The 21,493-nt window shown below is 44.2% G+C and overlaps 2 protein-coding genes across 2 annotated transcripts in view; both read left to right on the top strand.

The window, feature by feature from the left end:
* Positions 1-21,493, top strand: part of TSPAN15 (tetraspanin 15) — a 175,203-nt gene that overhangs the window by 114,351 nt on the left and 39,359 nt on the right. Inside the window, exon 6 of the mRNA XM_086938647.1 lies at positions 79-126. Coding sequence (XP_086794773.1) covers positions 79-126 — 48 coding nt within the window. The remainder of the gene's footprint in view (positions 1-78; positions 127-21,493) is intronic.
* On the top strand, positions 12,395-13,117 carry LOC147692445 (E3 SUMO-protein ligase KIAA1586-like). The gene has a single exon (XM_086937535.1). The coding sequence runs from the start codon at positions 12,410-12,412 to the stop codon at positions 13,115-13,117; it is 708 nt and encodes a 235-aa protein (XP_086793661.1). The 5' UTR covers positions 12,395-12,409.

The following is a 21,493-nucleotide window of genomic DNA, read 5'->3' as shown; positions in this document are numbered from 1 at the left end:
TGTGTTTTCTTTGGCTATCCAATTTAGCCTTGTTGATTTCCAGTACTGTAAAATTGACCTGTTTAACTTGTTTTTCAGACGAGTGTAATCAACACAATGTGTGGATATAAAGCACTAGAAAAAGAGGTAATTTTTAATTTTTTCTTTCCGTCTTCAAAGTGTGCAACTGTGGACCAGGGCAGGTTTAAAAATGTTTTGTTAATACTACATGTTGGTGCCTAGACAACATAGTGCTGTACTAGTGTACCAGCCACCAAGTTAGGATTTATCCTAACAATTATTGAAGGAAACCTTATTCTGTTTATGCACAGCTGTCACCAGTTTACTTTCCTCTCCCTGCAGGCAAGGATATTGCGCCTTAAGCCCTGGGATCAAGGGAATGCTGAAAGTTTGAGACGAACCAAAATTTAACATTTAGTTCAAATTACTAAAGGTGTTGTAATACCCAGAATGATAAGACATGTCCCTAATAAAATGACCTAATTAAAGTGATGGTGAAACTCTTTTGAGTTTGTTGTTAATCAGTTTGAGTATTGCCACCAACAGACAAATATCAAAACTGTAATATAGACGTCTCATATCCACGCACCACTCTCCCGCCCTCCTATCACCACGTTATCAAAATGTGACTCAATCCTACATACATTCACATCCCTGTGTGGGAGCCCGATAATCGAGGGTCTCCTTATGGGATCCACTCCTGGCACAGTCTCCCAGGTATTTTACATCAATCGAGGGCTGCCTCACTCTGGGCCTTCTCCCACTTCCCCCCAAGGGCCCTACACTTTATCATATTTGCTTGGACAACCTCCGGATTGGTAAACCAACTTCTTGGCCCTCCTACACCAGTTCAGGTTCATCTCCTAGTCTGCTATGTTGAGGATCGTGACTGCCCCCAGTACCTGATTGTTTCTGTGCTTCCATCAATGCCACATTGTATGACAGTAGGGCGTACCTATCCAAGATGAGTCCTGCTGTGTTGCGAATGCCTAATCGTTCACTGCCAGCAGTTGGGTAGCCCATTAGTAAAGACGCAGGCTGGGAATGGCCGCCCCCGTCATATAGTTAACTGGTCAAAGCATTAAAGGCTATTCTGTGTAAGCCAGCCACCCCCCCCTCCCGGCCCCACTATTCTCCCTTAGAAACAGTCTAGTCACAGCCTCTACATTGCTGAAGAAGTAGTCCGGCACCTCAAACAGGGTGTTCTGGAGTATGTAGAGAATCTTGGGCAAGTATATAATTTTATACAGTTCGGACCTGCCCAGCATGTAGAGGAGTAACTTCCTCCAGTACTCTGCATCTCTCCTATTTGCCTCCAGTTTCCCCAGTAGGTAAACCCATTTAGTTTTATTGTAATGATAAACATTTAAATTTATTAAATACTTGCAGATGTTCTTCAACTAACTTCTGCTGCAGCAGTATGTGTTCAGTGAATTATCTTCCTTAATCCTCATACTTCTCTTTTCTGTGGTTCAAGTGACAAACATGGCGGAAATTGTGAAGTTAACTGCCTTGAAACCAAAATAAACTAGGGCAGTAAGATTAGCAAAAATGACCCTTTGCCAATAACTTTAAATTAGCTAATTCTTTGTTTAGTATGAGAGACTGGTCATTTATGTTTCTCATTCCTTAAACAACTTCACATATTCTTATTTATTTTTTATTTATTTTATCAACTTATATGGCGCAACAGCTACCCAAAAAGGGTTTCCCGGCGCCTAACACACAGCCTGGTAGAAAGTGTAGCCAGCATAAGTGATCAGATTACTGGTTAAACAACCAGGTTTTTATCTCCTTTCGAAACCTGAGAGGGTTTTGCTCTTTGCGTATTTGAATTGGGAGTGTATTCCAAATGATGGGACCCAGGTAGGCAAAGGATTTGCCTCCCATCCTGGCCAGCTTAAATCTGGGGACACAGAATTTTTCAGCTGCTTTTGATGGTAAATTCCTATTAGGGATGTAGGGGGAAGTAAGTGCCTGCAAATATTTAGGAGCGGTACCTGCTTTGATTTTAAACATGTAGTTTAATGCTTTAAACCTAATGCGATTCCCCACCCTCAACCAGTGCAGTTCACGCAGGTAAGGGGACACGCTGCTGTTTTTAGGTATGCCACAAAGAAGACGAGCAGCCACATTTTGTACAAGCTGCAGTCTTTTTGTGACTGCTTTATTTGCACCTAGATACAGGATGTTCCCGTAGTCAAGCCGAGATGTAATTAAGGCGTTGACCACCGTTTTCTGCATAGGGCTAGGCAGCATCCACAGGATCTTCCTGAGCCATCTCAAGATGGTAAAGCAGATGCTCACTACTTTGTTGACTTGCTGTTTCATGGACAGAGAGTTGTCCAGGATTATCCCCAGATTTCTAGCCTGCGGCACTGGTGTCGGGAGATTTCCCATCTGGGCAGGCCAATGTAATGAGTTCCAAAGCTCTGGTTGCCTGCCCAGAAGGAGAATCTCCGTCTTATCTCCATTTAATTTCAACTGGTTAGTTGACATCCAGTTGAAAATGGATAGCAGGCCAGCTTTAAGGAGAGATGGAGAAGAAGTTTGGGGTTCAGATAGTGAGAACACAATCTGAGAATCGTCGGCATACGACATGAAGGTTAGACCCGGTTTTTCCACTAGATCCGCTAGGGGTCTAAGATATAAATTGAAAAAGAGCGGGCTAAGGATGGAGCCCTGCGGTACTCCATGAGGGGAATTGAAAGTTTCCGAACATGCCGCTGACAACGATATTTGAAAGGTCCGATGACTCAGGAATGATCTAATCCATTTGAGTGCGTTTCCGCCTATTCCATTTTTTCCCAGTAAAGCGATAAGCCTTTTATGCGATACGGTGTCAAAGGCTGCGCTTAAGTCAAGTAAAATAAGCGCAACCGTTTGACCATCATCGAGGAGTTTCCTCATGGTTTCAGAAACACCCAGTAGGGCAGTTTCTGTAGAAAAAGCCTGCTCGGAAACCTGACTTGGTGGAGTGAAGTAAGGCATTTTCCTCTGAAAAAAGCGTCAGTGCTGAATGCACATGTCTTTCCAAGCATTTGGAAAAAGCGGGAAGGAGTGAAATAGGCCTGTAATTGGCCAATGTATCCGGATCGGCTGTAGGTTTTTTCAACAGGGGTGTCACTATGGCATGTTTCCATATCTTTGGCACTGTGGAAAGCTCTAAAGATGAATTTAGGGTGTCCGCAATGATTTTAAGGGCAGGCGTGTCAAGTAATTTTATTATCTTGATAGGAATGGGATCCTGTGGAGAACCAGATTTTATCGTCTTCATAATTGAGATGAGAGCATCCGTTGTAATAGGGGGCCATTTTTGAAGGGTCTGATTTATGGTCGGAGTGTACTCCCAGTCTTCCTTAGGGGCGGTTGTCGAAGTGTTTTTATCTATCTCGACAATCAAATTGTCAATTTTATCAGAGAAAAATTGAGCTAAATCCTGGCATTGCTTCATGTTTAGGGGTCGCGTTGGAGCAGTAGTTTGAGCCCCTGCGAAGTCTTTAACTGTATTAAACAGCGTTTTTGATTTATTCGCAGCTTCCAGGGCTTAATTTGAGCCGGAGCTTGCCGGTGCTCAGCACCGGCACTTAATTATGGGGGCCGGGTCTATCACTCGGCATTAAGTGCACCTGTTCTCCTGCCTCATTTTGATTTTTTTAAAGTTGTGCGTGTCTCTGTCTGCGCACTGACTGGTGGTGACTCTGGCAGGCACACACAGAGTGTGGCTGTGGGGCGCTGCTGTGTATTACTGTCACTGTTGCCATCTGACTGACCAGGTCGAGGTAGTCGACGTCGATGATGCATGCTTGCAGCATACAGCTGAGCTGCCCTGCTCTCTGCTCCGGGTCCCACCAGTTACTTAAGAACAAATTAATTCCACTTCCAGGCCGCGGCGCGGATCAGGGCCCCAGTGGGCGGGAGTCCGTCCGGGACTTGTTGTTTTCTAAATTGTAACTTTTGTTACTTGTTGCAGGGGCCCAGGGGCAGGCACTGGGCAGGGCTTTGCTGCGGGGGTTGGGGCTGTGCGCGCCAGAGGAAGTGACGCGTGCGCAGATTGCATGCAATTGAATGCATTGCACGCGCATTTTCTCTGCCTGCCCCTGCATAACCGCACGTCCGCACCTCTTCCCTCGCCCGCCCAAAGTTGCTGGTGGTGGGGGACTCGACTCGGAGTTGGGAGCGGCCGGCGACTGCGAGTGCTCACTGCTCAGCAGGTGAGGGCGACCTGGGTGCGAGCGAGGCAGGGCAGGGGGCGAGATTGAAGTGAACCGTGAACGTGATTAATTTACTGGTGGTGGCCAGACCAGTGAGTCAGGTTTTTTAAATCATAATACTGTGATTGGTCGACGTCGACCCGACCGTCTACCTACCACTGCTACAGCAGCGCCTGGAGGCAGGGACAAGATGGCCTGGGCCCTGGGGGTAGGCCGGCGCCGGCCGAATTTCCAAAATAAGGCAGGCAGCTGAGCTGAGGCAGGTGAGGTGAGGTGAGGCGAGGCGAGGCAGGGCTGGCAGGGCCTGGGGGCGGCGGGGGCCGCAGGCGCAGGATTATGTTTTTTTTTAAATTAATTATCATTGCGGTTGGGAGGGTTATCAATGTCATTACATTACACATCACATTGTAGTGTAGTTCCTAGTTTCCCACTAGGCCCTGCGCATTGGAATAACATAAACAGTAGTATCGACGTGGAACTGCGGATATTCCAGGCCTCCACTGACTATGCTAAACTTAATTGGGTTGTGTTACCAACTAGCTCAGAGGTCACTGGAAACTTTCTTCTCTGCATAGGAAGTGATCAGCTTCCTTGGCACAGACAAGAAGGGATTCAGTTTTCCAACAACCGTGCAACATGACAACTTTGCTCCTCAGATCAAGAGTCGATCTCTAGGGTCGTGTGAAACAATAGACATAGATTTCACTCAGTCAGTCTAGTGCAGTTTACTTTCACAGTATGTAGAGAATAGAGAGACGGGCGTTTATCAATAAAGGGTTAACATTTATTGAACAGTCTTTCTTCTCGTACAAGAGAAATGTATTGCCACAATTGCAATAACTGTTATTATAAAAAGTACGTACAGTAAGATAAGTATTGCGAAATAGAACTGTAAAAGCATTGATATGGTTTCTTAGCCATACAATGGTTTAAAAGTAATAAAACATATATACAGTCATATATACATTAGGCTAACATACTCAACTGGTGCTTCTAACTAAGCCTACCCCAGTGTGCCTGACCTAAGCCTAACACGTGAGAAGGGGAGTAAGTAAGTAGCTTAAGTTAAGTTGGTTTTGCCAAGGTTTGTTTCAAGAATTCTCGTCTAAGGGTTTAGTCAACACCATACCTCTGAATAGAATGATGGAGGATTGGTATCTCCTTCAGGGGTCTCTCTCGATATCCCAGTCACCCGCGAGGGTAAACCGGAAGCGCCGGGACTGGATTTCTCTGCACGAGAAATACAGCGGCTTCTCTCAGCGCGTCGAGGAAGGAGGGGTGACAGCGTCCGCGGGCAGCTGGCCTGGATGTCTTCGCAGAGGACGGCTGCTCGGCTCCTCAAGCGTACTGCACCATAGGTCGCGCTGTAGCGGCGATAATGGTAATCAGCAGCTTCACCACCACAGGATAGCAGGCTGCAGCGACAGAGTGCTAGTTTTTACCAACACAGGGTCATGCAGGCAGCTGGCATCAGCAACAGGGAACGAACTCACAGCTCGTATCTCTCTCATTGCTTAAGGCAACGTTGGTAATATTTATACCTGACAGGTGCCGGGTTTGACGCAAGTTTGCTGGACATAAGACGTCAATTAAAGATGTCACTAGGAAGTGACAGTTATCAGTTGCTCATTAGAGTTCTATTACTAATCAAAACATAGCAAGCGGGGATTTCCAGGTTTGCTAAGTTTTTATCTTGTTGAAGAACTCGGAGTGTTATCTAGGAATATCAGATAGTGACTGCTGCTCTGTCATTGCACTAATTGGTCGCAAAGGAAGTAGCAGAGAGTCATGCTGGAATGTGGCTCTGTTCGTGTGAGGCCAGAGATGACTTTTCAGAAAATCGCACTTGAACGGTTATGCCAATATAGGGAATAAATGGAATTATAGCCGAATAGGGGCATAAGGTCACAGTATCGATCAGGAACCTAGATAAGCACGCAACAACATGAAGATTGGCCTGGAGTCTGACGGAGGCTGGGAATGATAGGCGGCGTAGGCCTGGCCGGCAGACATCATGAATTAACAAAAAAATCTGCGCAGGTGAGGCCTACAGAATAGATTAACTTTTTTATGTTCGACGTGACGGTCACACTGCTTAAATGTTGTTTTGTTTCTGATGCCCTGGCTTAGGCTAGTTAGTTTGATCATCACGAATCGATGGGATGAACCACGATCATGTTTAGTGTGCACTCAGTCACTGCCTGGCTATTTGTTACGCAGTTGTGGGCTCAGCTGCCTGTAATCAGTAGAGGATGCAGGCCCAGGGCAGGATTCGGTTTGGTTTTCAGGCCGGGCACGCTCATAAAATTGTGGGGGTTCGGGTTGGGGCTGTGCCAGGCAAGCTGCAGGCAGCGTGCGCAAATCTTCTACTTCTTACTTGTTAGTTGTTACACTACATTAAGGGCTGGTTTTAAGCAATGGATAATAAATCTGCGCAGGTGAGGCCTACAGATTAACTTTTTTATGTTCGGACGTCACACACACTGCTTAAATGTTGTTGTTTCTAATGCCCTGCCTGGCATAGGCTAGTTGTTTGATCATCACGAATCGATGCACGATCAGGTTTGTTGTTGGCTTGTTGTGTGCACTCACTGGCTATTTGTTGCGGGCTGCCTGGGTGAAATCAGTACAGGTTGCAGGCCCAGGGCAGGATTCGTTTTCAGGGCAGGCCGGGCACGATCATAAAATCTGTGGGGGTTCGGCCTGGGGCTGTGCCAGGCAAGCTGCAACGTGCGCAAATGTTCTGACTGACTTACACTACTACATTAAGGGCTGTTTTTTTTTTTTTTTTTTTTGAAGAAAATAGCAATGGATAATAAATCTGCGCAGGTGAGGCCTACAGATTAACTTTTTTTATGTTCGGAAGTCACACTGCTTAAATGTTGTTTCTGATGCCCTGGCTTTAGGCTAGTTTGATCATCATGAATCGATGCACAATCATGTTTGTTGTTGCCAGCAGTATGCACTCACTGGCTATTTGTTGCGCAGTTGCAGGCTGCCTGGAAGTGGAATCAGTACAGGATGATTTTGGTGCAAATAACCCCCCATGACGACCTCCAGTCCTGTCAATACAGGTGCCTTTTTACAAGAGAGTTAGTGGACTCAGAGCCAGAATTGCCTGCTAAGGGCAGATGTATCATGTATGAGATTACCTGGAAGAGCTGCAAATCGCATAAGAGCCGCCCTCATCATCAAACATAAGAGGAGTTGGTATTAAGGGGAAGTAATAGAGTTTGGGCCCGGGGTTAAATAAGGGGAAGTAATATAGTGTGATGATCTTGCTTGCAAAGAAACCAATGGCAATCCGTCACCTGAGCAGGCTCTGCACCAAGAAGTGATGTTGGTATACGAGTTGAGATGTGCATGAGGGCATGGGAGCCTGGCCAATTAACTTGTCAGGGGCTCGTCTTGCAATGACGCAAATGCAGAGCCACCTTCTAGTGCTACAGCAGGAATCCTATACAACCCCTTACCTTACCCAAGTAATAAACAACCTTGAAACTAATTACCCTTGAAGGCAGCACAATTTTGCCACTGAGCTGGCCTTAAAAGAAACGTACCTTAACGATCTCAGCAATATATAATGCACTTTCCCGTACTGTTACTGCAAGGAGAAAGAGACCGCACTATCCTCAACACAATGTGGCACCAGCTCAGTAAGGCCAACGTATGCTGCCTATGCTGTCCTTTTATATGCTCTCAGGGAGAAAGCATAAGGCAAAGCAGCTGGTGCCGAGTTCCTGGGCTCCAGTAATATTCAGGCAAAAATTAAAATGTCAAGATAACTGGTGATTAATCGTCTACCTGGAGAAAGCCAGCCAGGAGCTTTGTGTAGGGGTAGCTGTGACTGCTTGAAAGGCAGGTAGTACAGGCCAGGGTTATATACCTGCTGCAAATAACGTTTACCATGTAGATCAAAAAGTTCATATAATGTAAAATAGATCAGTGTGTTACTGCTTCTGTCAAAGATCCTTTTGTTACTTGCAGTTTGTAAGTTAAAATGCTACAATAGAACAGCAAGCTATTAACTAGTCTGTCATCAATGAGCTGCATGCAAACGGCAAGTTATATATTACAGCTATATGTTTTTTGGGCTAATCTTTCTTTATCCTAATCTTGCAAAAAGGGTCTAATGTGGGTAGAAATCACTTCTTATTGAAGGGAACCCCTAACAATGCTGGTATGTTTTGAATTCTGCATTTGGGCTTTTTCAGACTTTGAACTCCTAAACTATATTGCCTACAATGACAATCATGGATGACATGTGACTCCTATACCTTGTAGTCCTGTCTGATGTAACATCCCCTCTATACTGAGTTACACACATAGGATTGTATTTATGCAATGTGTGAATGATGCAAAGTGCTCTGACACCTTAAACTGGTATGAGAGGCGCTATTAAATGAAATTAATGTAAGAAACTGTGTACTCCGCTACATAATGCTCCCAAACAGGGCGTTACATGTCGGTGATTGTTCAACAACTTTGAGCAAAGTTTTTAATTTTTAGGACACCAATGTTTTGGTGAAAATGTACTGTATTTTGCTCCGGAGACAAACTATTTCTCTAGTGTAGCCTGCAACTAAACTGTAGTCCAAATTATCTAGAGTATTTTAGGACTTTGTTTCTCACTCCCAAATGTCATTACATTGAAGTTTACGTTTTCAAATGTGTAACTTTAATGTGGTAAATAAGTCTGCACAGGTGCTCAAGTCCGAACATAGATGTAAAGTTATCCCTCATTGATACAGACCTAATAGCTGTTGCAGGAAGCTCAATAAAGAACCCCTGCCAGCCAGCACAGCATCTCTGGGAGAGGCTTGAGTTGAGATAGCTTGCAGTTTAACTCTCTTAGCATTTAGCACAGGCCTACATGCTGCCTGCAAAGTGCCATTGAGGCCTTACCTAGCCCAAGGCACAGATCTGCTTACTGGATCATCTGAGTAAGTCCATTTTCCCCATTTCGAAGAATGCCAGCTCACCTCGCCAGCCCATTCCTGATATTGCCTTAAGTTAAAGTGCTAAGCCCTAGGGCTCACTTTGCTTGAAAGACCTATGTCAAGCCATCTTGAATTGTTACAGCTGTTTCGTTGAGCTACTATGCCAATGCCAGTATGCCTACATAGATATCATTAACAAATAACAACTACCAATGTCTGGTAGCTATTCAACTGTCCAAAGCATCAGCTGATATGCAGGAATTCTACCTCAGCACTGGATAGAGCAGGAAGTTGAGGTAGTTGGGGTGGTGAGTTTAGTATTGTGGAAAGCTTTGGTTCATACAGTTGAGTTCACCAACACCACTCAACAAGAAGTGGGCTTCTAAATGATCTACTGCAACATACCACACACTCGCCACCTCTGCCGGAATGAGCAAGGCTCATTTGCTGTGTTTGTCCTTAGTGTAAGTTTGGGTTTTTCACAATCTTATGACTTCTTCAGTGATGTAACATTGAGGGCAGCACCAACACTCTAGAAATTGTTCCAGCACCACTGGCTTGGGTACCTTTCTTTGACATTTTCATGCTTTGTCGCTTGAGTGCCTTTGTGTGATGTTTCTATGCTTTCTGGCCTGGTTGGTTGACTTTGTGTGACATTTCCATAATTTCTTTCCGGGCTGCCTTTGTGTGATGTTTCCACGATTTCTGGCCTGAGGCTTGGTGCCTTTGTCTGACGTTTCCATGATTTCTAGCCTGGGTGCCTTTGTGTGACATTTCCATGATTTCTGGCCTGGGTGCCTTTGTCTGACGTTTCTATGATTTCTGGCCTGGGTGCCTTTGTCTGACGTTTCTATGATTTCTGGCCTGGGTGACTTTGTCTGACATTTCCAAGTTGTGAGATTACCATGCTTTCTGGCCTTGGTGGCTATGCAGGTCCTCATTTAGGTGTACAATTTACTATGCTTAGAAAGTTGATACAGCTAAATATGTTGTGCACCATTTTAGTTTTTTCTTTTCAAAAAAATGTTCTTGAGGGGAGAATGACCCCCATGCAAACATCTCTAGCAGTCATTAAGCTTGCTTGCTATGCACTGTATGGGGGCTGGTCAAACAAAACTTGCCAGGGCTGCTTTGGGTTCCCATTCTGGCCTTGAGTGTCAATTAATGAATACTTTTTGTGAATCACAGTGTGTAACTAACTTTGCACACTTCCACCTTACCCTGCTTTAGTTGTCATACTACTGCTACAGGAAGCCAAAGCTTAAAAGTGAGGCAAACTTTAAAGACTTTGTGCCTCTTTTCAGTGAGTGCTGCAGGGCAGGCAGGCGTATGAATTGGAAAAGGTCTGAATTTGGGTGGGCAAACCCGGCAAAGTAAGATCCATTTGGATTATACTTGTAGTCAGTTGTAGTAGATGGTAATATATGTGCAGATGCATAAATTTCTTTGGAGCAAACTGCAAAAAAAAATAATTGTGCATGTAATTACTTAGATGACTTGACATCACACTTCGCACATGTCTAGCATGTTTTATTTCACTTCGCTTCCCTAGAATGTCACACAGTGGGCAGAAGAAGATTTCAAGCTACTTCACAAAATTTAAGCCCAAAGACGATGGGGAGCCTACTAATAAAGTAGCTAAAAAAGACCATGTACTTCCGGTGGATGAAGGAAACAACACAGAAGATGAAGTGCAAGAGAAGGCACTAGATGAGAGGGACACCACTACTAGCAGCAGCGTTATCACACCTACAGAAGAAAAGACACAAGATAGTCCTCTCCGAGATGACTAGTATCATGCTGTGGAGATTGCTACTGAGACAGAGGAAACTCCAAGCACTAGCAAACAATTTGACACATTATCGCTGAAACCACATTCAGGCACAGTTTTTAGGAAAGGCATTCTTCCTAAAGGTTGGAAACCAGATCAAAGGATATATTTCCAACGCAAGCATCCGTGGTTAATTGTTAAAGGCCCTAACCTTGGCTGGTCTGTGTGTCGCCAAGTCCGTGATCTTGGTGCTGAGAAATCCAGGGGAATGAAATTGTCCAAAGAATGGACTGACTCTACTGTGAAGGCATATGGCACAAATCTACAACAGCAAAAATCATTGAGAAAAAAGATTGGAGAACATGCACAAAGCAAGGCTCATGTTGCAACTTTAAAAATCTTAGAAAATGCAAAAAAAGATTCTTTATTGCAAGTAACTGCAACAGCTCAATCTTTACAAATGTCATCAACATCCAGAATATTCCGTGTAGCTTATAAGGAAGCAAAGCGGAACAGGCCAGCGTATGGTTTTGAAACCGAGATAGACTGCCACCAGTTAAATGGACTGGATATGGGTCGAATTTTGCACTCCAATGTAGCTTGCTCAAACATACAACGCCACATATCCTCAGAAATGAAGAGGAAGATATTTGCTCAAATTATTGAACTTTCCCCAAAAATAAGTATTTTACTAGATGAAGGCACTGCGTTAAATAGGAAAAGTTCTTTAATTGTGTACATGCGAATGCAGCTACCTGGCATGGACTCCCCAGCTAATATTTTTGTTGACCTCATTGAGCTGAGTGATTTGTCAGCTGACGGCATAGTAAGTAGTTTACTGTCTGCTCTAAAAAAAGATCCTATTAATATAAGTGAGGACTTTCTCTCCAAATGCCTGGTTTCAGTTGCCTGTGATGGAGCTTCAGTGATGTTTGGCCGTCACAGTGGTGTTGTAAAGAGGTTGCAAGAAAAAATCTCTCCCAATATTGTAGCCTGGCACTGCTCAGCACATCGCCTGGAACTTGCCGTTCATGATGTCATGAAAGATATTGGCGCTACAAATCACTTCAAAAACGTACTCGACAAGCTATATTCTTGGTTTGCCACGTCTGTTAAAAACCGTTTGGAGCTAAAGGAGTGTGCAGAAGTTCTTGACATTCAGCTCTGCAGAATAGGTAGAGTGTTAGATACTCGTTGGGTTGCATCAAGCTTTAGAACAGTAGAAGCTGTTTGGAATGCTTATCCTGCTCTCTACAAGCATTTTACTAGTGCAGCTGTTGATGCTTTCCCGTGACAGTTCTAATCGAAATATGTACACCGGCCTAGGAAGGCGATTATCATCTATCCAGTTTGTTGCTAATCTTGGCCTCATGTATGATGCTCTTCAGGAGTTATCAGAGTTATCACTCGAGTTACAGAAACGTGATTCTACAATCATTGATGCCCATCGAGCTATATGTCGGCAAATAGCAGTGTTTGAGGCAATGGTAGACCGGCAAGGAAAGCATTTCTCACAGTGTAAAAAGGCAATGGAAGAAAATATATTCCAGGGTGTGATGCTGCACAAAGGAAAGACCACTGACAAAATCATTGAACAGGGACAGTTTTTTCATAGCCTTGCAGAAAATCTGAGAAATTGTTTGTTGTCTACAGGCGGTACGAATTCTGCTGACAAAAAGGCTGACTATGAGACACTGATTAACGAAGTGAAAGTTTTATACAAACAGTACTGGCCTGATGAGCTACCTGTTCTTTATGGTGAAAGTGACATTGAGTCTCTGTGTAAAAGATTCAACATTGCCAGCCGAGAAATCATACGTGCGTACAGAGAGTATAAAGAATCTGGAGGAAAAGAAATTAAAAGGCAATTCAAGGAGCTTTTGATGGCTTTGCACACTATTGCTATCAGTACTGCAGAATGTGAGCGGGGCTTTTCTCAAATGAATCTTATTTGCACATCTACAAGAGCATCATTGCTGACTGAAACAATATCTTCTTTAATGTTTTTAAATCTTGTTGGTCCACCATTTAGGAGATTCAATCCAATCCCCTATGTTCAGTCATGGCTTGCAAAAGGACGGAGAGCAGCTGATGACACTAGGAGTAAAGCAAGGAAAGAGGAGGATTTGGAATGCACAAGTGATTTAGACTGTGTGGGCTTTTCTAGAAAAATAAATGCTAGCCCAGTCTAACTGAAAAATGGGTCATTGCAATATTTTAAAAAAGTTAGGCTTTACTGGACTTTTGGGGAAATTTAATTGCTGTGTACTTTATATAGGTTATTTATTTGCATTGATTGACAGTGTCAATTTATTTAATATTTTCTTATAGCTGTCTCTTGGTTTGGATGTTATATTTATTATATTTTATATAATTTATTTTGTTTTTATAAGACTTACCTTGCTTTTTCATTTTAGAACATATTTATTTGTATTTATATGCTTTGTTACATTATTTTGTCTTTATAGGTTTAGATTTTGTATGGCACTGACTATGGCCATTTTGCACTAATAGCTATGAGTCTCACTTGCAATACTGTGAAATTCAAACTGCCTCGTCATTATCTATTCCTTTGGCCTAGGTAGCTCTAGGTCCTTTTGGTGGAGATCACATTTTGCTGAGCTTTCTGGTAAGATACAATTCTTGAATTAAAAAGTCATATTTGGAATATATGCCTCTTTTCTAATCTGTTGTGTCTGTGTGATACAGAACTGCATAGTTCCATATTTTACTTCACTAATCTGTGTCTAATAAATGCACATATATCCCCCAGGGTCTAAGCTATAGTAACAAGCCCGCTTGGTAATCCTCTTTTTTCAATTGTTTCTCTAACAAAATACTCTAGTGTACTGAATAACCACATACCCCTTCGTCCACTGGAAGTGCCATGATGACTGACTAATTCAAGTACATTGCATGATGTTATTCACTTTCTCCGTTTAGAGTGTTTTAACAACATTTTGGTTTATTTTGGCACATAAGCTATGTAAAAGTTGTACCTTAGAACTCATAGACTGTTAAAAATGGCATACCGTACCCCAGTATTGTCCTTTCTCACCAAATCAGCACATACAGCACTGAAATGGTCCCTTTTTAATGCATTAGTGATTTTAGCTAATTTATTACAACATTGTGCTTTAAATGCACTTTTGAGTTAATCTTTTTCAAAATGTTCACAAGGCAAGGGACCCTCCTATCAAAACCTTACTATGAGGAAGGCTCCCTTGCTGAAATTTCGGATCAGCCAGATATATATATTACCTCTAACTTTTAGCAGAGCCAGTTGAAAATGTGGGTGGAGCCAATATAGTAAGTGGGTGGAGCCAGTGGATGAAGTGGGCGGAGCCAGAGAAAAGTAGGTGTGGCCTCTGACAAACATTTGAGCACCTGCACTTCATATTTTACAAATTAAGCACTGGCAGTTTCCATTATGGTCGTGGCTACATAAGTAGTGCAAGCTTTTCTACAAGCAGTATGGTAGAGATTTCTAGCTATATGATACCTGGTTTTTTTATCAGGATCGAAATCTCTGCGCTAATCTCTCTCAAGTGCCTTGCATTTAGTTTTTTCTTCCTTAAGAGAGTCAGTAAACCAGGGGGCCGGGGGACGATGTAGGTTCCCCTTGGTCTTAGTCTGGGTTAAACAGGCATCTGCCGCATTGGTAAGCCATAGTTGAGTGGCCATGGCAATGCTTTCCATATTGTGATTTTTATTTGGAGGCTGTAAGTTTAGGTTCGCGTTAAGATTGGAGATGTCTAGAGCTTTCCAGTTTTTCCTCAGGGAAGGCAGTGACCTGTTTTGGTCTGTTGAGGTACTGGGTATAGTAAGATAGACTTTAACTAGAAAATGGTCTGACCAGCATACAGGGATATTTTCTATCCAGTTAAGTGAGGGAAGGTTTGACAATATCGGGTCAAGTAGGTGTCCTGCCCTGTGGGTAGGCCCTGAGTTAATAAGGTGAATGTTTGTAGCTAAAAGATCATCCAGCAAATTTATGCATGTTGTGTTCAATTTATCTTCTAAATGAAGATTCAAATCTCCGATGATAGAGAAGTTTTTGGATGTTAATATAAAAGGGGTAATATGATTTGCTAGTTCCGTAGCCCATTTGGTGCCATTTCCAGGAGGTCGGTACACAAGAATACCGCACAGCGTGAAGTTTGGATTAAGACATAATTTAAAAGATGCAGCCTCACTATCAGGTATAACTATCGATTCAAATGTGCAAGTAAATTGTTTATTGTAAACAATCGCGATTCCACCTCCGGTTTTAAGGGTTCTGTCCAATCTGGCGATCGCATAGTTGGGAGGAAGGGCCATAGCTATATCGGGCCCTGAACCTTCATGTAGCCAGGTCTCAGTGAGGAACAAGGCGCTAGGTTTGTCGTCCATTAGCAGGTCGAAAATCTCAACCTTATGCATAGGTAGGGAACGACAATTTAAACTGTAGAACAGATGGTTTTCGTTAGTAGGGTGTGCTGGCTTCACCTGCTTACTACGTCTAGTTCTACGAGGGGGGTAGGGCTGATATGATGTAATTGTATAGCTACAAAATGGGCAGGAAGCAGTGCCCAGACGAGGGATTTCAAGCAACGTGCAATTGTCATGTTGGACAGGGCGCAAAGATTTTAATAGGTCAGATGACATTACCTTTGAGAGCCTGGGTAGAGGAGTATAATCACTAGCCCCGTGTCCCGTACTGGCACGGACGGGCACAGACGGGCTCGTCTTTGGCGTGTCTTCGGCGTGCTGAGGGCTCGTCCGCCGCTGCGCTCATCCGCTGCGCCTCCGAGGAGTGATCATAGTTATGGGAGGAGGAGGGGGCGTGGCTAGTTCAGGGGGTGTGGCCTCGGGTCTCGAGGGTGGTGATGGCGGCTAAGAGAGCGTCCTTCTTACAGCAGCGCTGTGAAGGAAATTGTCATCAGAAACATTAAAACATCAAACACTCAGTGTTTGTAACATCAACAGAGTGTGGAATTGTGCTGATTATTTAAAAAGTTAAGAGCGACACCCCCGGCTTCCGCCTCAAGGGTAGCTGTGATTCACACCGGTTTTTAATTCAGCGCGGCGTTTTATGCGATTGGGAGGGGGCGTGGCCTCGGGTCTCGAGAGTGGTGATGGCGGCTAAGAGAGCGTCCTTCTTACAGCAGCGCTGTGAAGGAAATTGTCATCAGAAACATTAAAACATCAAACACTCAGTGTTTGTAACATCAACAGTGTGTGGAATTGTGCTGATTATTTAAAAAGTTAAGAGCGACACCCCCGGCTTCTGCCTCAAGGGTAGCTGTGATTTATTTCGCACTCTTCAGAACCAAAGGACAAAATACACATTCTCATATTTTATAAAATATGATTCTAAAAAAAGGTTTTTTTCCAGAAACATAACATACATGACTGATCTCATTTAGCTTTTTCAAATGTGGCTTAGTACATCTTTTAGCGTCATAAACATCAAGAATGTACATGTATTTCATAATCTCCAATACCTTAATTTTTTTGTATGTAATTGAACTCCTCTTGTGAAGTTTCTGCCAGTGTGAACCAAAATTGCGGCCTTTCTTGGATTGATAAGGCACCAGACAAGTACGTAGATGCGGGTAAGAACCAGGAAGTTTACATAGCTTACACTGGCATGGAAGCCAAGATAATTTTTTTTTTTTTTTTTATTCACATAGTTAAAAATCTAAACTGAGATGATGGATTTGTTTGGATAACTAAGATCGCATACAATGAAAGGGTCTGGCTGTGTCCCATATGCAAATTACTAGGTCCCAGAAGGAGTACGGAAGCTCAAAGGCTCATACGCACTTGCACTTTGCCATTCATTACAACGGCAGTTGCAAAATACCTAGGGTGGATGTGGATAATAAGGCTGAAATCGTTACCTGGGTAAAACGGTTTTGTGACTAATTATCAGCTAAAACACATTTAATCAGCGCTGTAATTGTTTCCGTGTCATTTAATTCCATCTAGTTTTACTTGGATTAGATCCTAATCATTTGAAATGAAGTGAGTCATATTGAGCTTCCCATGAACAAGAAATTTGTACAAAAATGTAATACTGGCCGATTGAAGTTTTAATAAATTTGTCCACTAACAGGACTGTTTATAACCTATTTACGACAGTTTTATGTATATATATATATATATATATATATATATATATATATATATATATATATATATATATATATAAAAAATTGTTATGTGCTTTTATGACTATATGTTGAATAAAGCTTGATTGGATTGGGTATACAAAAAGCTGTTTAGTTTTATCTAGTCCACTCTGCAGAATATTCAAAATGATAAAGTAGCATAAAAAAATTAAATAACCATAACATCCATTTGCAGAGTTAGGTTGCTATTAAAAAAAATCAGTAGAATCCTATATAGTTTCAATGTTAAGTTTGGTAAAAGATTGTATTAAATGATATAAGAAAAACTTTTTAATTGGGGTAGTCTAGGACAAAAAGAAAATCGAATTAATTTCTTTTTATGCTTGACAAAAGCAAACGTTAGAATCTTTGTTTTAGACACCTACAGATGACCAATGATTATGCCCAACTTGAGCCCCCGCCTTAAAATATAAAAGTGCCTAACTTTGGATTTCAACATAACACTTGTATACAATTGTATTTAATTCTTAAACCTGCACACCGGTGGAAAGAAAATGAAGACATTGAAACATAAAAGTGTAGAACAGATTTGGTGGAACCAACATTTTCTGGTTGGCTGAAGAGATGTCTCCAGCCAGACAGAACCTACTGCTCCCATCAAGGGTGGGTGATTACACTCGCTGTATTACCTGTGCTCACCCTTGGGTAGCTTGGTACTGAGCAGACAGGCTTATCAATCAATCGGGGTAATTGTAAGTGCGCTACTCACCCATGAGGGTCCCAAGGCGCTGGGTGGCGGTGGGGGGGGGGGGGAGTGGGAGGTGCTCTGTTCAGTCAAAGAGTCAGGTCTTAACACAGATGTAATGTGTAAAGCAAAGGCACAACATTCACTCGCAATAAATACACTGATCATCACAAAAAAGACTTCACACAGGATGTATATAAATAACGTTTGCATTCAACACACATTCAATCATTATGCATGAACATCACATACTTTTGGGCATAAAACACACTTCAAAATGTTACTAGCCATACTAGTCCCACTTGTATTATGATATCAATATTATGCACACTGTGGAAAATTCCTAAACCAAGCCCCCATTCCCCTCCACCCCCTGGAGAGAGTACACTTAACCGGTGTGACATGCTGTCCACCCCAGGCCCACCCTAGCAATCCTGATAAAACAATCCCACATAGCTATAGGGGACACCACGGGTCACAACGATATCAAAGATATGTACACACACACACACATAACGAAAACACTTTTTAGCAGCACAGCTGGCCAGAGCCACACTGGCAAACCAATGTCAAATGTTTTGTGATTTTGGCATGAAATCAAAGTAGAAAGCAGCACCGCTGGCCAGTGCGTAAATCACAGGCGGTCCTCAGACTATCCGTCCCATTCTCACTCGCTCACTCTGCACTGCTACACGGTGCAACCAGTATCAACCCAGTCAGTATGGAACACTCTTGCACATTCAGCACCCTAATGCGGTCCCACTGATACCCAGCAGGTCAATGTAGAACACCCTGCAGACTTCTTGGCCCAAGCCTCTCTCCGTCCTCTAGTTCACACCAACTGTCCTATAACCTCAGATGGAAGATAATCAGCCCCACTTCCTGGTTACTAGTCCGCGCACGGCCTGAAGTCACTTAGTCTGGGTCCTCAGCAAGCAGGTGGGGATATGTAGCAAGCTTTATTTAGGAGGTAGGCATAAACTCTGGAAGTTCACCTACAGGTCTCAAAACACAATTGAGTCATGTAGTCGCTTGACCCGCTTCTGAACTTTCTCCGAAGCATTCCTACAACCCAGTCAATCTCTCTCGCTACTACCTGGTGCCAAGATGTCTTCAGTAGGGGCCAGGTGTGGGGAGGGCAGTTGGTCCGCTGTGATGAGGGTCAAAGGGGAACAACCAATGAATGGGGAGTAACACAGGGGAGCCTATTCGTAGGAGGAGGTTCCCCGGCAGGTAAACGTTGGTCAGGGTCATGCCCAGGTACACCAGGCACAGTCAGGTGTGTGTGAGTCGCAATAAACACTTCAGGTGTCAAACAGGAATAGTTGCAAATTCCATACCTCCATGGAGATGAGGCACAACGACCAGTGCACAATCATGCAGGTCACTCTAGACCAGTCCATGTACACTAACAGGCACAAGTTCAGCACAGCCACATGAGGTAGAATGAGGCTCTACACCCCCACCTCTGAGGGTCAAACCCTGTGATTCGACACCGTACGTAATGATCATTGAGGCAGCGTGATGCATGAGAGATGCAGCACGATTCACTAAATGGGCCATGCAGGGTCCCGCAACCAGTGAATCCCCTTACCACCAACAAGACACTTATGAGTGTCAGGGTCCCTGCAGTACAGGACTCGCATGCCTTAGATGCGTACAGGATCTCTGGGGTTCCACACTAGACAATATGGTCTCCAGGCACAAGACTTAGTTCCACGCTCACTTCAACTCAACCCGTTGGGATTCAGTAGCCGATGTGGCACTTGAGAGGGCACCGCTCTCAAAATGTCACAGCTGGATGTTGTAAATCCCTCGCGGGAGATCTTTGGTTTCCCTGAGGTGACCAGGACAACAGGAGACCTGCCAACGAGCCCTTGGAGAGCACACTTCAGAGCCCCACACTTCAGCAGGTCTGAAGCCCAAACCAGTCACTATTCAGAAAGGGCACATGGTCCCTTTCAATGGCTCTCCATGTGAACAACTAAGACCCACCACACAGTCCTGTGCACCACACAGTCCTGTTTCTCCAGTCCTGTGTCCCCACACGCGTATCTCCCTCTTGCTGAAGGATGGCATCGGTAGATCTACTGTTGTAGCTCGGTAAAGTTAGGGGTGCTTTAACCCCTTGGCTGTGGCGGTAATTCCGCCGCTGCGCTAGGGGGAAGGGGGGGTCGCGTGGCGCCGGCATGCTCGTGACGGAACCACTCCGTCACGAGCCTCGGGCGCATTGTGCTTGTGACGGAGTGGTTACGTCACGGCCCCGCCCGCTCAATAGAATGCGCCGTACCAGCGCCAAATCACTGCAGCGCAAGCGCGGAGGCCGGGCCGTAACGAAACCACTCCGTCACCAGCACAGCGCGTCCGAGGCTGGTGACGGAGTGGTTCCGTCACCAGCACCCAAGGTGTTAAGGGGTTTCTCAATGAACCACAGATATCTCCCCTAGGTTGGAGGCCTGTCTGCCATGGGGCTGTGGAATGTAGATCTTAATCTTTAGTGAGGCCACGATCTGGCCCTAGAGGCCAAGTGTCAAAACCTCCAACCTATCTGGCCCACAAATGGCAGTGATCTGCTGTTTCAGTTGTATGCCCATGGTTTATGGCTGTTGCTGGGGAAGGCACAGATGTGCTCGCCTGACCCCTAGTGTCCACATCTGCCAGGCACCATGGCACACAAGACTCTTAAAGCACATAGAAATATCTTTATTATATAAGTGGCTTTTCTAAGCGAGTTATGTCAAAAGCACCTTTACCACTGGAAAAGGATGGTATTGTAAATCCATTGATGGGAAACACAATGAGGCTGCTCCACTGCAAACCGCTACTGCAGCCTGAAGTAATGTCAACCACTTCCACACACAGGTATTTCACACTACCTGGGCACACGTGTACTCCCAGACCTGCAAGTGCACCCTCAAATGTCTGCAACGGCAGACTGGACACAGGTTTATCTAATACGGATGTCAGTGCGCACGCACAGGCCTGCGATGGCAGGCTGCATACGCTATCACTAGCACCATAGGTGCAGGTGCGCACACACAGTGGCCAGCAATGGCAGACTTAGTCATAATAGATGCCAGTGTGCACACCCCAGCCGGCAATGACAGGCCAGGCACATGGGCTTGCCCATGTCTCGCACCTAAGCTGTGAGTGCACACACACAGGCCTGCAAGGACAGGCTAGGCACATGGGCTAACCTAGGCCCCAGCACCTTAGGAGTGAATACGCGCACACAATCCTGCCTGGGCCTGCTGGACATGGGTGGAGCCCCTTACGGGTGCAATTGCGCACACCAGACCTACAACGGTGGACCGAGCACCTTACCACTAGCACCCTGAATGCTTTTCTCTCAAAGTGAGGTACATGCTCATGTGCCATGGTAAGAGGATGAATGCATATCTGGGTGTTCTGGCGGCCGGCTTATTTTGCCTCTAAATTTTTCAGTGTGATTGTGCAATAGCCTGTGACCAGAGCACCAGTCCCTCATCTTAAAGAAACTTATCAAGTCCTCATCTAGATTTAAATTTGCATTTATTAAACATATCAGATTAAATAGACATTTTGGTTGTTTGTTGGGGGGGTGGAGGGGGATGGATTGAAACCAAACAGTCTGAACACCTAGACCTTCCATGGACTGTGGTGACGGTACTCACCCGCCAACTCAATTAAAATACTGTAGAGGAGCTAGAAAGTGAGGGTACCAAGGG

This window comes from Lissotriton vulgaris, chromosome 9 (assembly GCF_964263255.1).
Source record: "Lissotriton vulgaris chromosome 9, aLisVul1.2, whole genome shotgun sequence".
Taxonomy (NCBI): Eukaryota; Metazoa; Chordata; class Amphibia; order Caudata; family Salamandridae; genus Lissotriton; species Lissotriton vulgaris.
This window is presented reverse-complemented; position numbering and strand designations above follow the sequence as displayed.

Bases quoted from the DNA above. Each gene is read 5' to 3' on its own strand.
- LOC147692445 (XM_086937535.1), top strand. From the start codon at position 12,410: ATGGTAGACCGGCAAGGAAAGCATTTCTCACAGTGTAAAAAGGCAATG.